At 42.4% G+C, this 24,419-nt stretch overlaps 1 protein-coding gene across 1 annotated transcript in view; it reads left to right on the top strand.

Moving 5' to 3' along the window:
* CDKAL1 (CDK5 regulatory subunit associated protein 1 like 1) overlaps positions 1-24,419 on the top strand; it is a 618,432-nt gene that overhangs the window by 447,405 nt on the left and 146,608 nt on the right. Inside the window, 1 exon segment of the mRNA XM_043508315.1 lies at positions 18,552-18,614. Within this exon segment, the coding sequence (XP_043364250.1) occupies positions 18,552-18,614 (63 nt within the window).

Below are 24,419 nucleotides of genomic sequence, written 5' to 3'. Positions count from 1 at the left end.
TTCATTTCAGTGGGGCCGGATGCTATTCATCCCAGGGTACTGAAGGAATTAGCTGAATAAATCTCGAAACTACTGGCAATAATATTTACAAACTCATAGGTAACAGCAGAGGCTCCAGGAGACTGGAGAAGGGCTAACATATGGCCCATCTTTTTAAAATGGGAAAAAGGAAGAGCCAGGGAACTATAGACCAGTCAGCCTGACTTTGATACCTGGGAATCTACTGGAAAAACATATAAAAAATTCAATTTGCAAGTACCTGGAGGATGGGGTATTAATTAGCAGCCAACATGGATTTATTAAGAACAAATCATGCCAAACCAGCTTGATTTCCTTCTTTGACAGGGTAACTGGTTTGGTGGATAGGAGGAATATGGTGGACATAATATACCTGGACTTCAGCAAGATTTTTGACACAGTCCCACATGACATTCTGATAGGTGAACTGGAGAAATGTAGGTTTAGAGGAACTACTATTAAGTAGATACATAATTGGTGAAACAACCACAAATAAAGAGTAAATAATGGAATGATGTCAGAGTTGAGAGGGGTCTCAAGTGGGGTTCCACAGGGATCTGTCCTGGGTCCAGTGTTGTTTAACATCTTTATTAATGACCTGGATATAGAAATAGAGAGCATACTGATAAGAGTTTCAGATGACACAAGGCTGTGGGGTGAGAGGAGGTTGCCTATACTTTGGAGAATAGAACTAAAATTCAGAGGGATTTTGATAAATTGGAGAACTGGGCTAGAGACAACAACTTGAAATTCAACAAAGACAAATGTAAGGTGCTACACTTAGGAAAGAAAAACCAAATGCACAAATACAGAATGGTGGATAACTGGCTTGGCTTGGCAGCAGCACTTCTAAGAAGGTTCTGGGAGTTGTGGTGAATCACAGCCTCAACATGAATCAGCAATGCGATCTGTTGCAAAAAAATCAAATGCATTGTTAGGTTGCATTAACGGGCATAGCATGCCAGTCATGGGAACTGATAGTACCGCTCTACTCAGCTTGGGTTAGGCCTCTGCTTGCAGAACTGTATCTAATTTTGGTCACCAGTGTATAGAAAGGATGTATACTGGAAAGGATCCAGAGGCGAGCGTCAAAGATGATCAAAGGGACGGAATGCAAGCCATATGAGCAAAGGCTGAAGGAACTGGGTATGTTTAGTTTGGAAAAGAGGAGACATGTTAGCAGTCTTCAAATACTTGAAAAAGATAGTGAAAAATTGTTCTCTCTTCCTACCGAGGGCAGGACAAGAGGCAATGGGTTCAAACTACAGCACAGCAAATTTAGATTAAATCTCAGGAAACCTAACTGAAAAAAGAGTAGGACAATGGAACAAACTGCCTAAGGAAGTTGTGGAAGCTCCTTCACTGGAGGTTTTTAAAAGGAGGGTAGATTGCCATCTGTCTCGGATGGTTTAGACACGACAAATCCTGCATCTTGGGCAGGAGTTAGACTAGATGACACTTGTGGTACCTTCTAACCCTCTGATTTAAATAAAATGGGGGGTGGGGAAGGGAGTAGGCCCTGTACTTGTTATGAGCTGTACACACAAATACGTATCACAGTGCCTGCATGGAGTCCCTTTCAAGTAAATGCAATGAGATCCTTGCTGGATTGAGGCTTTAAGGGAAACATCAACAAGACAGTATAAAGTTGAGGGTTGTGTGTTCCTCTCATCCCACTGTGGTTGTACTTATGGCCTTGTGTATGTCAGTGTGTTCAGATATGGGGGTTTCAGTTCACACCATAATAAGATTTGAGTCCAGGTGTTAAACTTGGATCTCGATTGAGATTATGAAACCTCCGACTCTTACACAAGAAAGACACGGGTTTCATTTGGGCCCATCTCTGTCTTTTACTCACTTTAATTACAGATAACAAACTGCCATAGTAAACAGGCCACTGTTTCAGACTGCTAAAATTAATGAAGCAAATAAATATCTTCTCTATTAGTTTTTTTTATTATTATTATTATTGGCCTTATGTTTGATGTAAGGCATTAGTCTGATTAGAACTAGTTCACTGATGAGACTCAGCACCACATTGCAGACTGGTTATAAACTACAGAACATTTAGGAGTATTGTCCTTAAGGTAATTTCTGAAATCAGATGTGTGCATCAGAACAGTAAAACCTGTTTGTTTAGACTTTGGCACTCCTGGAATTCCCATGATAAACCTGAAATACGCTGGCAACTCAAAACAGTCTGTGAAACAAGGCTCCACTCAGATCTAATATTAATAATATTGCTCAAATTGGTAAAGGTGTACTAATTTAATACCTGGCTGCCTAGAAATTTGGAGTTTTTAATTCAGGTTGAATATGTTGGTTCTGTTTCTATGTATACTGTTACTGATAGTCATTCCTTTAGATATAATATGAATAAAATGCACTGATGCTTGAATATATTTCTAAAAAGATAAAATCTTGATAAATTTTAGGCAGAAAAATCCCAAGAATAATTGATTAGTATCTGTAAAAAGGGATATTCCCTGTATTTTAACTGATGATTATTTCCAGGCAGTGAAATCGCCAGTGCTAGATGTGGTGGGTTGGGTCACAGAACCCCCCCTGGGAACTGCCACCTGTTGTGCTGGGACTACCTCTAAGCCCATTTTCCCTGGCAGCTTGGGACTTCAGTACCTTGAGTGGTGGTGCTAGGCACGCTAGCTTGCTACAAACACAGACCCAGGTCTGAATCACGTCCCCCAAAAGCTGCAGGTTTAACTGAAAACAGCTTAAAAAGTGCTCCTGTCTCCAACACCCAGATACCCAGTTCCCAATGGGATCCAAACCACAAATAAATCCGTTTTACTCTGTATAAAGCTTATACAGGGTAAACTCATAAATTGTTCAACCTCTATAAAACTGATAGAGATTCACAGCTGTTTGCTCCCCCAGTAATTAATACTTGCTCTGGGTTAATTAATAAGTAAAAAGTGATTTTATTAAATATAAAAAGTAGGATTTAAGTGGTTCCAAGTAATGACAGACAGAACAAAGTAAATTACCAAGCGAAATAAAACAAAAACACGCAAGTTTAAGCCTACTACATGAAGAAACTAAATGCAGGTAAATCTCACCCTCAGAGATGTTCCAATAAGCTTCTTTTACAGACTAGACTTCCTCCTAGTCTGGGTCCAGCAATCACTCACACCCCTATACTTACGGTCCTTTGTTCCAGTTTCTTTCAGGCATCTCTTTGGCATGGAGAAGCTATCTCTTGAGCCAGCTGAAGACAGAATGGAGGGGCTTATATAGTCTCTCTCTTGTGGGTGGAAACCCCTCTCTCTCCCTGTGTAGAATCACAGCTACAAGATGGAGTTTTGGAGTCACATGGGCAAGTCACATGTCCATGCATGACTCCATTCTCTACAGGCCGACGCCATTGCCCACATGTTAGTTTGAACATTCCCAGGAAAGCTCAGATGTGGAATGGCGTCTTTCAATGTTCATTATTAGCTAAGTACTCCCAATCACTTGAATAACTCCTTCACACTATGTTGACCAAATCTGTTTTATGTGCTTCCTACAGAGCAAATAAATACAAGCTCATAACTTCAGATATAAAAATGATGCATGCGTACGAATAGGATGAATACATTAAATAGAACATAACCTTTGCAAAGATATGTTAAATGGCATATGCAGCATAAAACATATTCCAGTTATGTCATATTTACATTCATAAACATATGTCTATAAAGCATTATGGGGCGCAACGTCACAGTAGATCAGGGATCGGCAACCTGGGATCACGGCCCACCAACGTAAGCCCCCTAGCGGACCGGGCCAGTTTGTTTACCTGTTGCATCCACAGCTTTGGCCGATCTCAGCTCCCACTAGCCACGGTTCGCCGCTCCAGGCCAATGGGGACTGCGGGAAGCAGCGTGGACGGAGGGATGTGCTGGCCACCGCTTCCCGCAGTCCCCATTGACCTGGAGTGGCAAACTGCGGCCAGTGAGAGCCGCGATCAGAAGAACCTGGAGGCTTATGCTGGTGGGCTGCGGGCCAAAGATTGCCGATCCCTGCACTAGATCAAACTCACGAGTTAGCAGTTATTAATCCAAAATCCACAGAATTATGTTTAAAGTATGCTAGCATTTGTGGATTCAGATTAAAGTAAATGGATTTTTAAAGACATTAGATTTTTTTCATCCCCTCCCTTCCCCCCCATGGTGTCACTACAGGGCAGAGTTAAGGTTTCTGTTGAAGGAGAAATTTAAAATCATGAAGAATAATGGATAGACAGATATTAATCCTAAAATATATATGTGAAAATATAGCCTAGGCTCAGGATTTTGGTGAGTCTTAACTAAATGGGAAGTTAGAAAAGGTTGTGACAGGCCAGAGTTAAGGGTGTTTGGCTGCTGTAACTGCATTTTTACACCTAACACATTTGGATTTTCTTTTGTTACCTTAATATTGAATTTCCTATGTTTGTAATGCTTGGTTTTGGGATAATTGCAACATCCCTGACTAGTTTACTCTAAATTACTGATACTGATTCTCAACCTTAACTTCATTTTAACATACTTTTTGTCTGAGAAAGTCCTTTGTTTTAAATAAAAAGTGTATTTGTTTTAAATAAAAAGTTTAATACATGAACTAAACTAAACAAGAAACTTAAAGGGAGTGCTACCGTATTTCTAATGACTTCAAAATATAAAGTATCAACTTTAAATCATTTTTTTAATTGTAACTGTCTTGGTCAGATTCACCAATACACTCTGGTTACTTGCTCCCACTCTGGAGCAGCACAAAACAGCCAGAGTTTATGGGCCAGTTAAACTGAGTTTACTACTACTTTGTTTTGCCAGAATATGATAGAGCAGCTAGAATGTATACCACAGTATCCCCCTCTCTCTTGTCCTTCAAATTCCCTCTGCGTCTTTTCCCTCCCTAAATTTCCCCATCCACAAATGCTCCAAATTCCCCCTGCCTCTTGTTCCTCCCTCTGGTTATCCTCTCATTCCACTGTCCTCGCAACCTCCGGAGCCATTATACATTTTCAGTTATGAACAATAATAGGAAAAATGACCATTAATCTTAAATTAAAAAACCGAATGTAGCACATGCACAAGACTTCAGTGAGTTTTTAACTATGAGAGGTTAGGGTTGCCAACTTTCTAATCGCACAAAACCAAACACCCCTTCCTAGCCCCTTCCCCAAGGCCCCTTCTCTGAGGTCCTGTCCCTCACTCCATCCCCCTTCCCGCTGTCACTTGCTCTTCCCCACCCTCACTCACTTTCACTGGACTGGGGCAGAGGGATTGGAGAGGGTAGGATGATCGGATGTCCCAATTTTGTAGGGACAGTCCCGATATTTGGAGCTTTGTCTTATATAGGAACCTATTACCTCCTACCCCTGTCCCGATTTTTCACACTTGTTGTCTGGTTACCCTAGGAGGGGTGCGGGTGCAGGCTCTGCGGTGAGGCCAGATATTTGGGGTGCAGGAGGGGGCTCCGGGCTGGGGCCAAGGGATTTGGAGTGTGTTAGGGGACTCAGTGCTGGGGCAGAGGGTTGGAGTGCGGGAGGGGGCATTGGGTGCAGGCTCCAGGAGGGGGCTTAGGGCTAGGACAAGGTGTAGGCTGTGGGAGGGACTTATGGTGCAGGAGGGGGGTGCAGGGCTGGGGTAGGAGATTGGGGTGTGGGAGGGGGTGTGGGCTCTGGCTGGGGGTGTGAATTCTGGGGTGGGGCCAGGGATGAGGGGTTTGGGGTGCAGGAGGGGACTCAGGGCTGGGATAGGAGGTTGGGTGCAGGAAGAGGTGTGGGGTGCAAGCTCCAGGAGGGGGCTCGAGGCTGGGGCAGGGGGACAGGGTCTGGAAGGGAGTTAGGGTGCAGGAGGGGGTGCAGGGCTGGGGCAGATAGTTTGGGGCACGGGCTCCATCTGAGTGACACTTACCTCAGGCGGCTCCCGGATGGCGGTGCAGCAGTACTAAGGCAGGCTCCTGCCTGCCTTGGCTCCACACAGCTCCCGGAAGCAACTGTCATGTCCCTGCGGCCTCTAGGCGGAGGGGCCAGGGGCTCTGCCCAAGCCTGCAAGCGCCACCCCCACAGCTCCCATTGGTTGTGGTTCCCGGCCAGTGGGAGCTGCGGAGCCAGCGCTGGGGGCAGGGGCAGCGCGCAGAGCTTCCCTGATCACCCCTGTGCCTCAGGGCCACAGGGTTATGCCGGTCACTTCCGGGAGCTGCGCAGAGCCAGGGCAGGCAGGGAGCCTGCCTTAGCCCAGCTGTGCCGCCATCCGGACTTTTAACAGCCTGGTCAGCAGTGTTGATCGGAGCCACCATGATCCCTTTTTGACTGGGCGTTCCTATGAGAGGTTTGAAGAGCATGTTCTGTTACTGAGATTATTGTGGGGGGGGGGGGGGAATCTGATACTGGGTGCTAAATTTCTTAACAGACCCATTTTTAATTCATTCTGCTTCATGAACTAATGAATTTATTTGTAAATTTTCAGAAATTTTTAATTCTGTACTCAAAGAATACTGTACTCTAATTTTGGGGAGTAAATGCAGTAATTTTAAATAAAGAGGTTAAATCCTGTTTTAAGTGCAAATCTCAACCTTAACTATGGGGTAACCGATGTTACCATAATCATTAATGCATTTTAGTATTTGTGATCTCAAATTAGATCAATGTGATTTTTTTAAAGACACATTAGAGTTTTTTTTATCTCCCCCCCGCCCCCTCCCCCATGGTGTCACTAGATTACATGGGTCATTGTTTAAACGGTAAACTTAAACTTATTGAGAAAAAAATTAGTGTTTGTAAAAATATGGCACTGAAAGAACACGGGAAACATAACATGCAGCTATGTAGCTTTATACTTATGTTGTGAGTTGAAAAAAATGCAGTCTGATGTATGAATAAGTAATGCTGAAAATATCAAATTATACATTGTTGTCTGTCTTGTTATCAGACAAAAACTTTAAAACCGTGTTCTCAGAAAAGCAAAGATGAATAATGAAATGTATGTATATCAATAAATAAACCAGAATAGCGAGTTTATTTTTGACATAGTAATTCAGAAATAGATAGGTTAGGTCAAAAACCGTAGCCACCCACGGAAATGAATTTTAGTCTGTTTCGTTATAGGTGTGATCGGCAAGGCAGGAATAATACCACTGGTGGTAGCAATGCTGATAAAAATGATTTATTGCAGTGGTGTCAGAATTGGGTGTAGAAAGTTAGTTGCATTATCACTTCTGCCCTTTCAGACCTTGCAGGGAACAGTCATAGGATCATGGTAAAAATAAATTACAAGCTTATCAAAAACTTCTGTAATCTGACTGGGGCAGAACAGTTTTTTAACCTCTTTTCTACTAGGATGACATATAGAATAATTCAGGGTCAAAAGGTAGTTCATTGGTTTTGATCAAATTTCTTGTTCTGTTCTTCACAACAACAGATTATCTGCAGGCCGTAGTAACTTGGTTGTTTTGGTGATTTGGTGCATATTTATGGCAAAATATAAGTACAGAATTTGAAGGAATAAACATTCGACTCTGCATACAAATTATTAAAAATATGTCCTGGCGAGGGTTGCCAACTTCCTAATCACAAAAAATACAAACACTGTAGGCCTGCCCCCTGCCCCACCCCTTCCCTAAGGTCCCGCCCACCACTCTCTACATTCCCCCTCCCTCGGTGGCTCGCTCTCCCCCACCCTCATGCACTTTCACTGTGCTGGGGCAGAAGGTTGGGGTGTTGGGGGGTGAGGGCTCTAACTGGGGGTGTGGGCTCCAGGGTGGGGCCAGACATTGGTTCAGGCAGGGGCAGGGAGTTGGGGTGCAGGAGGGGGTGAGGACTCCAGCTGGGGATGTGGGCTCTGGAGTGGGACCTGGGAGGGGGTTTTGGGGTGCAGAAAGGTGCTCCAGGCTGGGGGGTTGAGGGATTCGGAGTTTAGGAGGGGGCTGTGGGTTGAGGCAGGGGGTTGGAGTGCAAGAGGGGGTGCGGACTCTGGGGTGGGGCCAGGGATGAGGGGTTTGGGGTGCAGGAGGGGGCTCTAGGCTGGGGGATGGGGCTGAGGGATTCGGAGTGCAGGAGGGGGCTGCGGGTTGAGGCAAGGGGCTGGGATGTAGGAGTAGGTATGGGCTATGGGCTGGGAGTGTGTGGGCTCTAGGGTGGGGCCAAGGATGAGTGGTTCAGGGTGTGGTAGGGGATTGGGCTGCAGGAGGGTGAGGGCTCTGGCCTGGGGGTGCAGGCTCTGGGGTGGGGTCCAGATGAGGGGTGCAGGAGGGGGCTCTGGGTTTGGGGAGGGCTTAGGGCTGGGGTTGGGGGTTGGGGCATGGGCTTACCTTGGGTGGCTCCTGATCAGCAGCACAGCAGGGCTAAGACAGGCTATCCCTACCTGTCCTGGCTCCGTGCTGTGCCCCGGAAGCAGCCAGCAGGTCCGGCTCCTAGGCAGGGGGGGCTAGGAGGCTCCGCATGCTGCTCTCGCCCACAGGCACCATTCCCCTTCTTTCCCACCCCTCACCCCCCGTTCCCATTGGCCACAGTTTCCGAACAATGGGAGTGCGGAACCGGTGCTCGGGGGAGGGGCAGCGTATGGAGCCTAGGAGTTGGACTTGCTGGCCACTTTCGGGGCGCAGCTTAGAGCAAGGAAAGGTAGAGACTAGCCTGCCTTAGCCCTGCAGCACCGCCGACTGGACTTTTAACGGCGCATCAGCGGTGCTGAGAGGAGTCGCCAGGGTCCCTTTTCGACTGGGCATTCCGGTTGAAAACCGGACACCTGGCAACTCTAGTCCTGGCTATAGTGGTTCCAAAGCCTTTCTGAGTTACTCTGTCAATTTACCATTCTGTGATTTTGCTTGGAATGTCAGCACCTGTGAGCAATTTAACTTGCAGTGGATCTCGGGCTACTCCAAACTCCCCTCTCTCAGTTGTTAGGCTGGAGTTTGGAACTGTAGAAGGTCCCTTGCAGGTCTGAGCACACAGGGTAAAATAGGAGGTGGAGCAACAATACTGCATCACGTCCGAACACAGACTACTTATTAAGGTAAGAGTATACCAATTATGAGTAGAGCTGAGAAAATAATTATTTTGTTTTGAACCATAACTGATTTTTTTTAATACAATGATCCAAATGGGAACCTGTAATGGGATTCAAAATGGGGAGTGACCTACTCTTATCATTATTATTTATTCCTAGACAAAAAGCTGTGTAAAATGAAGTTAAGGTTGAGAGTACTTAAAAAGGAACTGTGGGTGAAAACATCCGAAGAATGTTGCAGTTATCCCCCAAACAAGAATTATAAACCCAGGAAATTGAATTAAGATTATAATGTAAAGAAATCCAAACATGTTTTGGTATGGAAATGCATTGCTAAGGCATCTGTAATGGAGATTACTACTGCCTTTACCGCCAGAGGCAGTAGTTGAGAGGTCAGCTACCCAGTTCCATGTGTCCAGAAAACCAAATGAAATGTCATTGGGAGAAAGTAAGTTGGTCCCAGGGAACAGCTAATGTCTGGGAGAGGAGAGATACGAAAAAACCTAGACAACTGTTCCTCCGAGGCCCTGAAACCAGGAGCCTTGTAAAGTAGGTGAGGCAAGGCTTCCCTCTCATCCAGCCAGCACAGGTGGGTGTTTGGAGTTATTAGACATACCTGTGGATGATTAGTTGATTATTTTCATCATAATGCAGCATTGCTGTGGTTGTGTACATATTATTTCAATCCACAGTGAATTGGGCCTAAAAGAATCTATATATTCGTATAGATTTGTATAGATATTTCCCTCTCAAAATTTTAATAATCTGTTTCGCAAATATTTTACTCTTATAGCCAACATCCATAGTATAGCATTGATATTATTAATTTACTGCTTTAAAAATAAAAGCATGCTTTCAAAGAATTATCCAGTGTCTTCAGTACATTTCTTAGTACTCTACCTGTTTTGTTCTATAATAATGTGGTGTTTCTGTAAAAAAGAGATAGAGTATACAGGTTTCAATCCCTTCTGATCTAAGCATTACAAAGTGTTTCACTATTGCTCAAAAATGAATATGAGGGGAAAAGTCAAACAAATTAGGATGAAATAGTTCCCTGCATCTTGGCACTATTGTTTTGGATTTCTGGATGGAATCACCGGGATCTTTCCTTTAATATTAAACTTACTGTGTGCTGGTTACCAATGCCATCTGTAGTCATCACTGCAAAAATATTGCACATTTCAGGTTGCTTTATAGTTCGTCAGTTCTGTATGATCATTGTTGAAAACTGCTTTTCTTTTTAAAAGCTACTAATTCCTTCAACTAGCATGGGATATATTAGTGAGAAAGTTGCAGTGGTAATTGCACTACTTGGTCTTTGTGTGGAACAACACCTCCTTCCCTACCACACGTATGCACACACAGCTTTACAGTACATACATCAGGAATGCAGCAACGTTTTAATCCATTTCAGAGCAGATGCTTGCATGTTTTTCCCAGCTAAAGAGGACAATGGAAAATACCTCAGTTGCAGCTGCCAAATAACATGATGTTTATAGATGGTAGTAAAAGAGAGAAGTGAAGAATTACTCCCCCTCCACCTAGATTTAAAATGGCCCTCATCACCATTGTATCTGAATGCCTCTGTATCTGTACTTTGAAAAGGCATATTGAGTTTATCTCAGCACTTCCATAAAACTTGGTCCTTTGAGTACTGTAGACTAAGGACTATAGGATTAAAATTAAATTTGTCCAGGATTCATCAGAATTTCACAGCATACCAAAACAACTCCTTCCCCAGTGGAGAGTACCACCTTTCATCATGCTTGATTGTGTCTCGGCAGTCTCATGCGCCTCCAAAATGCTAACCATTTTGTATAGCACTGAGGCAGAAAACTCCATAGGGTGAGCTGTTGCTTCAATAGAGAAGGAGACATATTTCCTCTGTGTTCCCCAAGGGGGCCATATATCCTGTTCCACTACTGTGTTTGTGTCTTTCTGATAGAAAATAGCATTAGGTTTGTATTTAGTATGTATTTTTATTTGATGAAAATAGATTTTGAGAACTTATGGAAGGAAGAAGACTGCTCAAAATATGGATTTTTTTATGAGGCAGGGCAGTGTTTAATATAGTATAGTTAGTGTCTAGATGTTTTAATAACATAGCATCCAATGACAGAAGATATATAAGGAGAGTACAGATTTCTTCATGTTAATGTTGTAAATGTGCTCCTTGATTTCAAACAACTGCAATTCTACCTTAAACTCACATATTGAAGAGAGCTGTAAACTATACTGTTTAACAGCATTTGGGCAATGATATTGTTTAATCCTCATAATATCAGGTCATAGGAGATGTATTATTATTCCCTACTGTGCTGATTCATCTACCACAGCTGTTACACTGCTGGGGTAACCTGAATAAATATGCATTAGTGGGATTAAACCAAAAATCTGGTTTCATCTAGAGCATCAGTGATGCCTTGAAGGGAGGGGAGAGAGGATATTAGTTAAATATGTTCTAATTGCAGTTTGAATTATAAAAAAGCCCACATTAAAATGAAGTTTCATATCTAATTTCTGTAATAAATGGATACTTTCAGAAGCTGCAGAAGTATCTCTGAAAGCTGCCTGTTTTGTTTTTCATTTGGTTTTGGGGGAAGCAAAAAAAACCAGAGTTTTAGTTTGAATAATACAGTCTGCTTTAGCTCTGCCTAACATCAGCTATATATATTAGGAAAAATATTCACACAGCCATTGAGTATCTCTGAGAATGTGTAGTCACTTGAGTGCATGTTTGGGAAATATTTAAAAGCTGCAATATTTAATTAATTCTTTCATTTAAAAATATATGCTATAGGAATTTGTGGTAGTCTGAAAATGTTTCTGCTTAAGTGTATAAGGCCCACTGAGCACTCATGAAATATGATTGAGACCATTAAATATTTTGCGAATATTCTTTTCTGTTCTAGTTCTTACATCGTCTTCATCACCAAAGTATCTGAGCACTTTCCAGAAGTGCATTGAGCAATGTGAATAGAATCTGCCATGTGTGGTTTGTTCTCTCTCTGTCTCTCTCTCCTTTCCCCCAAGGAGAAATTGTGGTTATTTAAATATATAGGTGGGCCTGATAGAGCTGCCTATTAGTTTGGTTGCCTAACACTTCCCATTATAAGATCCTGTGTTTGGTGGCTTATAACTTTGCCAATCTTTAACCGTTTGGGCCAAAAATGTACATTTTGGGTTTCTCAGTCATGCAGATATTTTGCAGGAGTCATGGAGGGGAGAATTTCAACTAAAACAGTTCAGCTGTTTTCCAGAACGAGGCTAGGGAAAAAATATGTTGTTTTGCCCATATTGGACTATAAGGTGGAGAGAAAGTTGGCTAGATCGTCGGGCTCAATGGGTAGTGATCAATGGCTCCATGTCTAGGTGGCAGCTGGTATCAAGTGGAGTGCCCCAAGGGTCGGTCCTCGGGCCGGTTTTGTTCAATATCCTCATAAATAATCTGGAGGATGGTGTGGATTGCACCCTCAGCAAGTTTGCCGATGACACTAAACTGGGAGGAGAGGTAGATACACTGGAGAATAGGGATAGGATACAGAGGGCCCTAGACAAATTAGAGGATTGGGCCAAAAGAAATCTGAGGAGGTTCAACAAGGACAAGTGCAGAGTCCTGCATTTAGGATGGAAGAATCCCATGCATCGCTACAGACTAGGGACCGAATTGCTTGGCAGCAGTTCTGCAGAAAAGGACCTAGGGGTTACAGTGGACGAGAAGCTGGATATGAGTCAACAGTGTGCCCTTGTTGCCAAGAAAACCAATGGCATTTTGGGATGTATAAGTAGGGGCATTGCCAGCAGATCGAGGGACGTGATCATTCCCCTCTATTCGGCATTGGTGAGGCCTCATCTGGAGTACTGTGTCCAGTTTTGGGCCCCACACTACATGAAGGATGTGGAAAAATTGGAAAACGTCCAGCGGAGGGCAACAAAAATGATTAGGGGACTGGAACACATGACTTATGAGGAGAGGCTGAGGGAAATGGGATTGTTTGGTTTGCAGAAGAATGAGGGGGGATTTGTTAGCTGCTTTCAACTATCTGAAAGGGGGTTCTAAAGAGGATGGATCTAGACTGTTCTCAGCGGTAGCAGATGACAGAACAAGGAGTAATGGTCTCAAGTGCAGTGGGGGAGGTTTAGGTTGGATATTAGGAAAAACGTTTTCACTAGGAGGGTGGTGAAACATTGGAATGCGTTACCTAGGGAGATGGTGGAATCTTCTTCCTTAGAAGTTTTTAAGGCTTGACAAAGCCCTGGCTGGGATGATTTAGTTGGGGATTGCTCCTGCTTTGAGAAGGGGGTTGGACTAGATGACCCCCTGAGGTCCCTTCCAACCCTGATATGCGATGATTCTGTATTACAAAAGTCTGGCAACCTTTTCTTTGAATTGCTCTAATGCCACCAGACTTTGGAGCAGGGTCTTAAAATGTAGCAGGGGAATGGCATTTTTGTTAGAATTATGCCTTTTGCTGTCCCTGTGGAAATCTGTTGAAATTTGGCCAAATTATATGGCTTTAAAATATTACTGTTTGCACATGCTCAGTAGAGACTTCTTAGATTTTAGCAGCTAAAAATCTCTGAAGATTCTGTCCTCACTGAGCATGCTCAAGCCTCTGGCAGTTCTTAGTCCTGGCCAAATAGCGTATGTGCCATCCCCACAGAGTAACGGAGCTACAGGAGTAAAGCTGGGTTTACCCTGTAATAGCTGCTGAGCAGGAGTTTTGAGAATCTCAGTGGGACCTAAATTTTCGATTTAGGTGACAAAGATGGGAGCTGAGTACCTAAATCACTGTGCATCTGGGCCATGCTACTGAGACTGTGGGGAGGAGTTGAGAACAGGAATGCTAGATGCCTAGCACAGGCTCATAAGTACTGACATGGGGCGGTAGGGGGGAGGAGGAGAATAACCACTGTGGTGAATGGAGCAGTTTACACCTCTCAGAGCTATTGTTTTAGGCTGTATTCCTCTCCTTGGCGTGTTCTTATTCTGCTGAGAATATTTCATTGAGATGCATGGGCCACTTTACACCTCTCTGAACCTCCTATACTGCAGTTGGGTGTGTAGAACCCCTTTCCTGTATACTAAACCCAGATTTGGGTAGTATCTCCACTCTCCTGTCCCTTCTTGCCTCCTGCTGGTACATGCATGCTGCACAGCCCCACGAAGGTAGCTCTTCTTGGCCTTCCCAGGGGCATGGAATGACACAGAAGAGGGTGGATCCAGGACAAGGACACCCAAAGCAGCGGGGATGTATGTGTAGAGGGCTTGGAGCAGCAGGGCTGTCTGAAAGGCGACTCAGAACAATAAATGTGATGGCAGGAGCATTGGAAGAGTTGGAGCAGTGGTAAGGGAGTCTGAGCAGTTGGGGGTTGGAATATGAGGATCGGAGCATTGAGGGGGAGTGTTGGAATAGTGCAAGGAAGAGTTATGCAGTAGACAATGTTAGGGTGGCTTCAGCTTTGCCCCCTAAAATCCCCACATCAATCAGTCAATGACGGGTACTTATATGGTCCCTATCACTGTCGTAGCTGAGAGCCTCACAGTCTTTAATTTATTTATTCTCAAAGCACCTCTGTGGGTAGGGAAGTAACAATTATTCCCATTTTTACAGATGGGGAAACTGAGAGACAGAGAGGCAGACTTGCACAAGGTCACACAGTCTGTGCTTAAGGTCATACACAAAATCTGTTACGGAGCAGAGGATTGAACCCAAGTGTAGGGAGGCAGGGTGGCTTCCCTCTGAACCCCAGGGTAAAGAGCCACTCTCTCAGCCTGCGTGGCCGGGGCCAGACCAAGCTTACTCCAACCCCCGGAAGGGGAGGGGTGGAACAGGAAGTACAAAGGGCAGGGCCCTTAGCCCCGTCAGGGCAGCACCAGGGAGGGAGGGAGACACAGGCTGCTGGAGAGCCTGCTGTCGAGCCAGGGGAGGCCCTGGGCCAGGAGAAACCTGACCTGGAGGAAGGACTGGGGCTACCAGGACTGCCAGCCGCTGAGTACCTGGAGGAACTGGAGGGGCCAGACTGTAACCTGGGCCAGCGTGAGCCTGACACAGAGAGGGAGCAGGAGTTGGAGCTGCCAACAGCTGAATACCCAGATGAGCTGGAGAGGCAGGGCTTGAAAGACCGGGTAGGAAGTAGCCAGGGGGAGAACTGCACAATGTGATGGGTGTATTTGGTCAGCGTGTTGCAGATGGTTCCCCGCTGACCCAGTGGCGGGACCCTTTCCTCCCGCCACTGTCAGGGCCCTGGGCTGGAACGCAGTGAAGTTGGGTGGGCCTGCATTCCCCTACCCGGCCAACCCTCCTTGGGTAGCAGAATCCCGACAACGCCACTGACTCTGGCCGGCGCACCTCCGTCCGCTAATTCCCTAGTGACAGAAAGGTGTGACCAAGGCCTGCCAGTGAAGCAGTAGCTCCCCACCACCCTCCAGTGGCTCAGTGGACCAATTGAAACCTGTGACACCAAGTATCTCAAGTTCCAGTCCGGAACCACTGGAACATTTGTCCTTTTATGTCTCCCCTATATCTGTTCCCTCCCTTCAGAAAATGCCCTCACTGACTCAGTGCTCATCCCTGCATTGTTCCTACATTCTCTCCCCAGATCCTCAGCCTGTGGATCTCATTCTGATGCCTGCCTCTCCATGGAAAGGACAGGTGGGAAGGGAGAACCAGGCTTGTGCTGGACAGGCGAAGAGACTGGAGACAAGGAGATGATGCATTAGTCATCAAAGGGACTAACATGCAGCCAATTCATTCTGTGGCCAGGGTAATCATTGCCCAGGTGTCAGAGATAGTGGAGTGGGACAGCTGAGCTTTAATAAATAGGCCTGTGGAGAAAATTTTTTTTAAAAAAACAAGGAAATTAAATGCCCCAAAACTTTGATAATGCAGAGTTAAGGTTGCCCGGTGACTTTCTAGAATGTGAAGAATGGCTAAACGTAAACTTTAAAAATCAGGAAACAAAGAGTTACGGTGACACAAATGTAAACCTCTGAAAAACCAAAAATGCAGAATTAAGTTATTTATTTCCCCGTCTGGAGTGGAGGGGACAGTGGTCCAGGGACATAGTTTGGTAGGCGTACCTTAACTCTTTATTCCTTGTTTTTAAGACGTTTGAGTTTTGCTGAACTTGATGTTCTGGAAGGGCATGAGATACCATTGAACAACCGTAACTGCATGAATTAAGTTTTTTGTCAGTGAACCAAGAGCTATCACTACAGGGTAGCACACACCATACTTCTGTAGGCCAAGCATATTTCACACACCAGGATCTTGTTTCATTCCTCCATCCTCTAACCCCCAGACCTCTGTGTGCCATCCTCTCTTGCCTCTCTCCTTTAGTGACTGTGCAGCTCCCTCCACCCTCTTTGTAATAATCATTTTGTTTTCCATAGAGGAAAAAATAATGTGAATGAGGAAAGAAACGTATATCCTTTAATGAAAGAGTGCTAGATTTCATGCGTACAGGGTATAAGAGAGGGCATCCATGCTTTGCCTAACCTAGGGACACATGGCAGTTTGCCAGGAGTCAAAGGGCTGCAGCTGGTTTTTCTGTCATATAATGTTATTGGTTTTCTTAAAGCAATTACAATAATATAATAAAAAGAACATCATGAGCATTAGAAAAAACGGGCTAAGAAGAGAGGAGGGACGAGCTATCACGAATAAGGGCAAATAAGAATTATATCTTCTCCAGATATTTCTATGAAATCTGATAGAAGTTTCCAAGTTTGACTAATCTTTTTTTTGTGTGTTTACTTTTTGCATCCTTATATATTAATATTTTACTAAGGAGCTTAGTAAATTATAATGTACCTATAGTTTTCCAATTTATCATGATATTTCTCTGAATAACTGACAGGGAAGACATTTGGAATGCCTGGTAATCCAGACTGGTGGAGCTGATGAGTTGAAATACCTAAGATAGCCAATGTTTTTATTTAATAATTTTGAAAAAAAAACTTTGGTATACCTGATGCTAAAGATCCCATGCTAAGGAGATCTTTTCTTTGGCAAAGACGTACTGTATTGCTGTGCAGCTAGAAGAAGAAACTACAACTAGAAAAATTTATCTTAGAGATCACTAATCTTAGTGATAGAAAAACCAGTTAGCTCATTAGCAGTCTCAGAGGAACAACTCTTCTTATTAGGTATTACTTATGCTAATCAGTATCAACTATACATATGCCCCTCTTTTATACTGAAAACCATTATTTACCCTGCTTGTTTAAAGAGGGAGAGATTATTATTCACTTGACTCTTTAGTGCTGGTAACTAAAACAGAATTACTGACCTCACAGAAAAAGAATTATTCGTCTGATAACTTTAGTGACCCTAATTATCCTAGCTGCAGGTACCTTCATAAGATTGTATTAGCCTGGCAACTAGAATTATCACATGCAATATGAAGCCATTGTATTTGCACTTTTAAATGAAAATAAAAGTGGTGCCTAGATGGGAAATAATTAGTGATTTTCCTGTTGCATCATCAAAGATAACCTAAATTGCCTACTACATTCCGGCTGCTTAAAATAAACATTGCAGTCATGCAGCCACCTGTTTAGAGTCCAAAGTGGTATAAACATCAATAGATCCATCTAATTAGATGGTGAACTTGTCTGACTCAAGTGCAGCGTACAGGCCAAAATACAGCCTAAGAGTTCAAGAACATAGCATGTAGATGCCCGGGGTTTACTTAAGTTTAGAGCACACAACATCCATCTTTTTCTAAGCAGCAAGTTTGCTCCTTTAGTCAAAATGGAACTTTGCCTAATGGGATTTGTAGCCTCTGTGAGGCACATTTTTATATTAAATATAAAGGCAGCTGCAATCAGCACTATTTTATCAAGTTAGATGCAGCTGAAAGGTTGTATTTAATTTTCCCTACAGATGGTCTGATTAACTTCCATTAAACTTAGTGGAAAGTCTTTCATTGATTTCAGTCGAAGTTGGATTCAGCCCACAGTGACTGTTTTCTTCTCGTCTCTCTCTGCACCATATTTTCAGTTACAGAAGATTTTGTTAGGGGCATTAAATATCATAGCATCTGTTAATTGTCCACAATCAAGGTTACAGCGGTGTTAACACCAAAAGAATAATAAAAATAATAAATGAGGCAACTTTAAACTGCCATTAAACCTATTCTACTGTAAAACTAGGCTATGAATAAATGCTTGAATTATAAGTAAATCTTTCCATATTTTCAGTACTGTATGTTCCAAAACATAGATGATTTCTTCTAAATAACTTAAAATGCATCTCAGATATTCACAGATTCCAATGATATTACAGATGTATATACATGTGCCTTATTTTATTAAGGTAACACCTTTAAAATGATTATTTAATAATATGTTAGTTCTTTCTTGTGATATTAAATATCCTTACCATGCATAATCTATACTTCGCACCTGCAGTTCCATTAACAAGTCTGCAGATCGTACATGTCTATACTTGTATAAAGCATTTTAAAATCTGATGTTCCTTTCTTTTGCCCTTTAATTTCTCTAATACATTTATTTATTTTATTATTATTATGCAGAAAAAGCAAAGAACAAAGGATCTATCCCAACTGTTTCATTCATACAATCCTTATGATCATAAGGTAAGAAAAAAATACACTAGCAGTATGTTTTGTTTAGAACAATTTCAAACATTTAAGATAACTATCTTGTATGATCAATATAAAGGTGAAAGAGAATGATGAAGCTTTTGAAGTGTCTCTAAGGTATCTTAACTTTTTTTTAATTGTAATATGTTAAATGTATAGTGATACATTTGTTCATGCCGAAGCCTGAAACTCTGTTTCTGGATTTGATATTTTGTGAAACATACAGCTCTCACTGACCTTCCAGAAATATAATTTATGGATTGATAATGAATCTTATAAAATCAACACATGTGGTATTTGATACATTTTTTAAAGCTTGTTGCTCTTGAATACACTGGTTAGTTTGTTATGCCCATTAATCCTTGAAATATGTGACCCTAATGGATTACCTGTTGATTCTGGAGGTATGATTGGAGAGGTTGCTTTGTTAACAGAAATCCTGCTGGGCATTCTGAGGAAGAAAATACACCCAATAATTCATGAGTTTAAGCAAGCACAGCTAATTTGTAACTATTTGTCAGCAATATGTGATCTACTTTTGTGGTGTTGCTGTTTTGTGAAGCGCTAAGTATTTGTGCAATTTGGAAAATATTGGAATTTTTAAAAAATACTAGTGAGACATCTATCTGTCTTGTCATTCTTACTAGTAAGTTATGCTCTTGTGTGGAGCAAATAAATGTGTGCTGGGAATAGAGAACTCTTTCCTGAATAACTTCATGCAGTTTGTTACTATGATATTTCCATACCAACCAATTATCTCGAGCATTGACAAATTTTCAAAAGCATTAACAGTAGATATATAATTGTTAAAATTATTTTCAAGTTACATTCTTCACTTTAAAATGTCTTTTTTGTAGAGAGACTTCTATCATTTGTATAGTCTGATAGTGTAGATGTTAAGGGCTGGTGGCAACTGACAAATGTTATGAGTAAAAGAAATTAGTGACAGGATTTCTGAAGGGAATATTGCATTTTGAAGCTGGAGCAGTGTAAAGTAAATGTAATAATAGATCAGTTAAGATCTAATAAAGAGAAGCAACTGAAGAGCCAAAAGCTTTGATACTCTTCTTCTTGTCTAAATTCTCCTGTGCTAAACACTTTTTTTAATTCATCGCGCAAGGAAATTCCATTATTCTTTTATTAGCACTCTTAATGGAGCTTGGCCATTTGTAACTCCTGCTGCCTTCCTGTTCATATCCTTTGTGGCATTATATCAAAGTATCCTCAAATGATTTTGGCTTCAGTTGTGAAGACTTATACACTCCTTTACAAATTAGTCATGAAGCGATGTGGAACTGAATATAAATGCTTAGATATATTTCCTTTTGATCTTTGTTTTAGGACCTTTAATAAATTATTAAAAGTAATAGAATTGCTTGATGAGTGATTTTTAAAGCTAACAAGGTTTATTCTTTGGGCACTTTCATTCTTGCTCCATGTATGCCTGTGTGTGTCTGAAAAAGTAAAAGGAACAAGAGAAGAAATGTAAATATAAGGAGAGACTCGTCCTTTCCTATTTTTTAAAAATTCTGCGTATGACGGTTTTCCCCAGTGCAATTCTCTCCCCATTGGCAGTGAACCTAGAGAACCAGCTGCAAGTGTTCTTCTGGCTGCATGAACTTAGTTTTCAATTTAACCCCTCATTCTAATATTTACAACTGATAAAATTCCTAGTTTTTAATTTTAATCACATTAATACAAATTGTATGAATTTTGTATGGAAATTTATCTGAAAAAAGTTCATGTCCGCAAGCAGGCCCTTAGCCAGCCACATAACAGGAGATGTCTGTGTGCAGTAAGTGGTCCCTCTTTCTGATCCTGCATGCCTAGTCTTATGTGTGCTGTTTTTTAGGCCTGATCAGTATGGAGAATCTGTATCAATAATGAAGAAAAAAGTTAAAACAGTTGTCCAGGAGATTTTCCCTCTCAAAATGTGTATATATTCATGCAATTTCCTGCACTGTAAAAGATTTTCAGGCATTTCAAAGTCTGTTTGTATATTAACTATCTTTCTCCCTAGAGGGGAGAGGCAGTTGAATTGGGGTGCTTATATTTTGCCGATGAGAGGAGTCAGTTCTCATTTAGAAAAAATAATAAGAGAATTTGCAGTTGGGACATGTCATCTTTCCCAAACAATTGCCATCTCTGCTCTCATTCTCCTCGGATAACAAGGTGGAATGTAGAAAGACGGGAGATCCCCCATGCTAGGGAGAAGGAGAGGAGGGAGAGTCCTGCCTCTTACTTTAGCAAAGGAAGGGGTTTGTATTCTTTCCCTCTTTAAGCTGTTACTATTCATAGTGAACAATTTGATTAATTTTGCTCCCTCTTATTGTTTAACTGAATCCAGATAGTGGTGGATCTCAAGAACTGTTATCTGGGACTTGCTCCTGCTCTATTTTATTCAGTGGCACTTTCATGCTTACAGTGTCTGCAGCCATGTGGCTCTTGTAACTACTTTACCACCAAGAGCCAGGTTGTAGCAGCCGTCCTGAAGACACGAGAAATCTATCAAAAACCTGAAATCAGATGCTTGTGAAGTGCTCCCAGTTTTCAAGTGAAAAAAATAATTCCTAAAATGCATTCATTTTGTAAAAAAAATCAAATAATTTTATGTGGAGGACTCCCCAAATACTTTGCTTATTAAAAGGCAACTGTGAATGATCCTATTATTTACATGTGCTTAACCTTCTTCTAAAATTTACAATTTTACATAGCTTTTCTAGAAACAGATTTCATCAAACTCTCTTTTTAAAGTTTCAGAGTAGCAGCCGTGTTAGTCTGTATCCGCAAAAAGAACCGGAGTACTTGTGGCACCTTAGAGACTAACAAATTTATTAGAGCATAAGCTTTCGTGGTCTACAGCCCACTTCATCGGATGCATAGAATGGAACATATAGTAAGATATATAGATATGTACATACAGATAAGTTGGAAGTTATCATACAAACTGTGAGAGGCTAATTAGTTAAGATGAGCTATTATCAGCAGGAGGAAAAAAAACTTTTGGAGTGATAATCAAGATGGCCCATTTAGACACTTTTTAAAGTGTTTTTATAGTCCTCTGTGGAGAAATACAGAGATCCATTTCTGGGCAATTTATTCCTATTTCTGAAATACTTCCCTTTGTGCCTGTGTTTATATAGGGCATGGGTCTTAAAGATTTTAAATCCAGCATTCTTGGTGGCTGAACACTGACTGTTATGTCATCTTTTTGTTTTAGGTGCATTATCTTTTTACAGCACTACTATTTCTGCAATAAGATATATGGAAATAAATAGATATAGATAGATATTCTCCTGAGACCTTCATAAACATGAGATGTGTTTCTCAGAAGGCTATCACAGTAAGCAAAGCTTTAAATAAATTAAACTTAAATATTAGGGATTTTTCTTTGTTCTTCAGCTACATCATTCTCACTTATATTTTATTGATTTTAAAATCATGTATTGACACAAAAAAATGCCACTGAAGCCTTTACACTCTGCATTTTAGTGATTCAGTGTTGTACTGAGAGAAATCTTTGCCTTTCCTGTCTATAGAGAATGCTTAGCTTTTCTAATGTTTTTCTCCCAAATCATACTTGTCCTTTAAAACCAGTAACCTTGTTGTTAAAAGATATTAATGCAGTTGTGATAATAGTTTGATGGGTCAAAACTACTTAAATTTGGCGAGCTTTATATGTTCTTCAGAGCCCAGTACACACACAGTGTGTTCAGGTTCAGCACAACAGAACCTGGCATAGTCAGTGTCCTTTTTTGTTGTTGCAGGGTAAGCCCAAGTTTCATATGGTCACACTAGCAGTGATTATCCCCTCATTAGAAAAAGGCATGTGGTTTACAGCTCTTGATATGCAGGACTCCTATTTTCACGTAGATATTCATCCAGCCCACAGACATTTCTTGAGGTTCACAGTTTGCTCGCAACATTTCCAATACAGAGTTCTTCCCTTTGGAGTTGTCACTCCTCTCAGAGTTTTCACCAAGGTTTTCTCCATTGTGGCAGCCCACATCAGGCATTATGGCGTCCTCGTGTTCCCATATCTTGACACCTAGATCCTGGCGGCACAGTCCAGACATGAGGTCCAAGTTTCAACCTCTATGTTGCTCAGCCTCCTTTCTTTCTTCAGAGTCGGTATCAATGCCAAAAAAATCATCTTTAAACCCCACACAATGCCTAGACTTTACAGGGGCCACTATCAGCTCCATCATGACATGAGCCTACCTACCACAAGACAGGTTCCAGAATCTGCAAAAACTCATAACTCATGGCCTTTGATCATGGCCAGGACTTGCCTATCCCTCCGGGGTCACATGGCCTTGTGCACACATACATCACTACCTTTGCTCGACTTCACCCTGGCTGCTTCGAAATGTGGCTCCAGACAGTTTACTCGCCCAGTCATCACACCATGGACCTCAAGCTAACAGTTCCCCCCAAGGTAATCTCATTCCTCCACTGGTGGAGGGACCCTGGTCAGATCTGCATAGAGATTCCTTTCCTACCCTCCTCCCCGAAAAAGACTATTATCACCAACACCTCCCTCCTACGATGGGGAGTGCACATGGCCAAACACATGCCAGAGGGAACATGGACTCCTTGGGAGTCCAGAATGCAATTAACATTCTGGAGCTCCAAGCAGTAAGGAAGGCATGCCTAGCCTTTCTCCCACTCATCTGTTCCCATCATATTCTCATCATGTCAGACAATACCATTACTGGTGTGCTACATCAACAGGCATGCAAAGACTGTGCCCAAAAGCTTTGGAACTGGTGCATCCCCTACCAGATTATTTTATTTGGCACTTCTCTTCCAGAGACACACAATGTTATTGCAGATTTGGTCAGCAGATAATTCGTGATAGACCATAAGTGGGAACTCCATGACACCATGCTACAGGACACCTTCAGCAAATGGGGAACTCTGACCAGAGATGTCTTTGCCTCCCCATTCAACAGAAAATGCAGCACCTGGGACATCACTCTCAGGGGTGATGCTCTTATCCTCCCCTGGTCAGACCAACTCAATTACACCTTTCCTCCTCTCCCGCTTCTACCACGAGTACATCACAAGATCAGATGAGACAAAGCGACAGTCATCCTGATCACCCCCTACTAGTCCAGACAGTTTTGGTTTTCCAACCTCCTTTGTATGTCTCTGTCCCCCAATCCCTATTCCTACTCTCCTCAATCTCCTCACACAACACAACAGCAACATCATCCATCCCAATCCACAGGTGCTTCACCTCAGAGCCTTGTATTTGGATGGGCATCTTCTCTAGAATGGGCATAGTTATCAGACATGCAGAACATCCTCTCCAGCAGCAGAAAGGACTCCATTAGGCACTATTTCCAAGCCAAGTGGAAATGCTTGGGCAAAACACAATGGACTTTCCCTAGAAGCAGTGGGGATTCCCCTCCTCCTGGATTACCTCCTGTCTTTAAAGGCATCGGGTCTTGCCCTCAGCTCTCTCAAGGTCCACCTCCTGGCAATTAGTGCCTTTCGCCTCCTGGTGGAAGGATACTCCATCTTTACCTATTCATTGGCTGCTAGGTATTGGAAGAGCCTCATCAGAACCTTCCCACCTTTACAACCCATTGCTCCCCAACGGGATCTCAACCTGGTTCTATCTGTACTAATCAAACCTTCCTTCACACTGCTGGCATCATGTTCTATGTCACTCCTTTCCATGAAGGTTGCTTTCCTTGTTTCTCTCTTATTGGCGAGCAGGGTTGGTGAACTCAGGGCCATTGTCAGACCTTCCTTTCATGGCTTTCTATAAAGATAAAGTATTCATGAGCC

Source organism: Dermochelys coriacea, chromosome 2, assembly GCF_009764565.3.
Source record: "Dermochelys coriacea isolate rDerCor1 chromosome 2, rDerCor1.pri.v4, whole genome shotgun sequence".
NCBI lineage: Eukaryota > Metazoa > Chordata > Testudines > Dermochelyidae > Dermochelys > Dermochelys coriacea.
The sequence above is the reverse complement of the archived record's forward strand: the minus strand, read 5'-3'. Positions and strand labels throughout refer to the sequence as shown.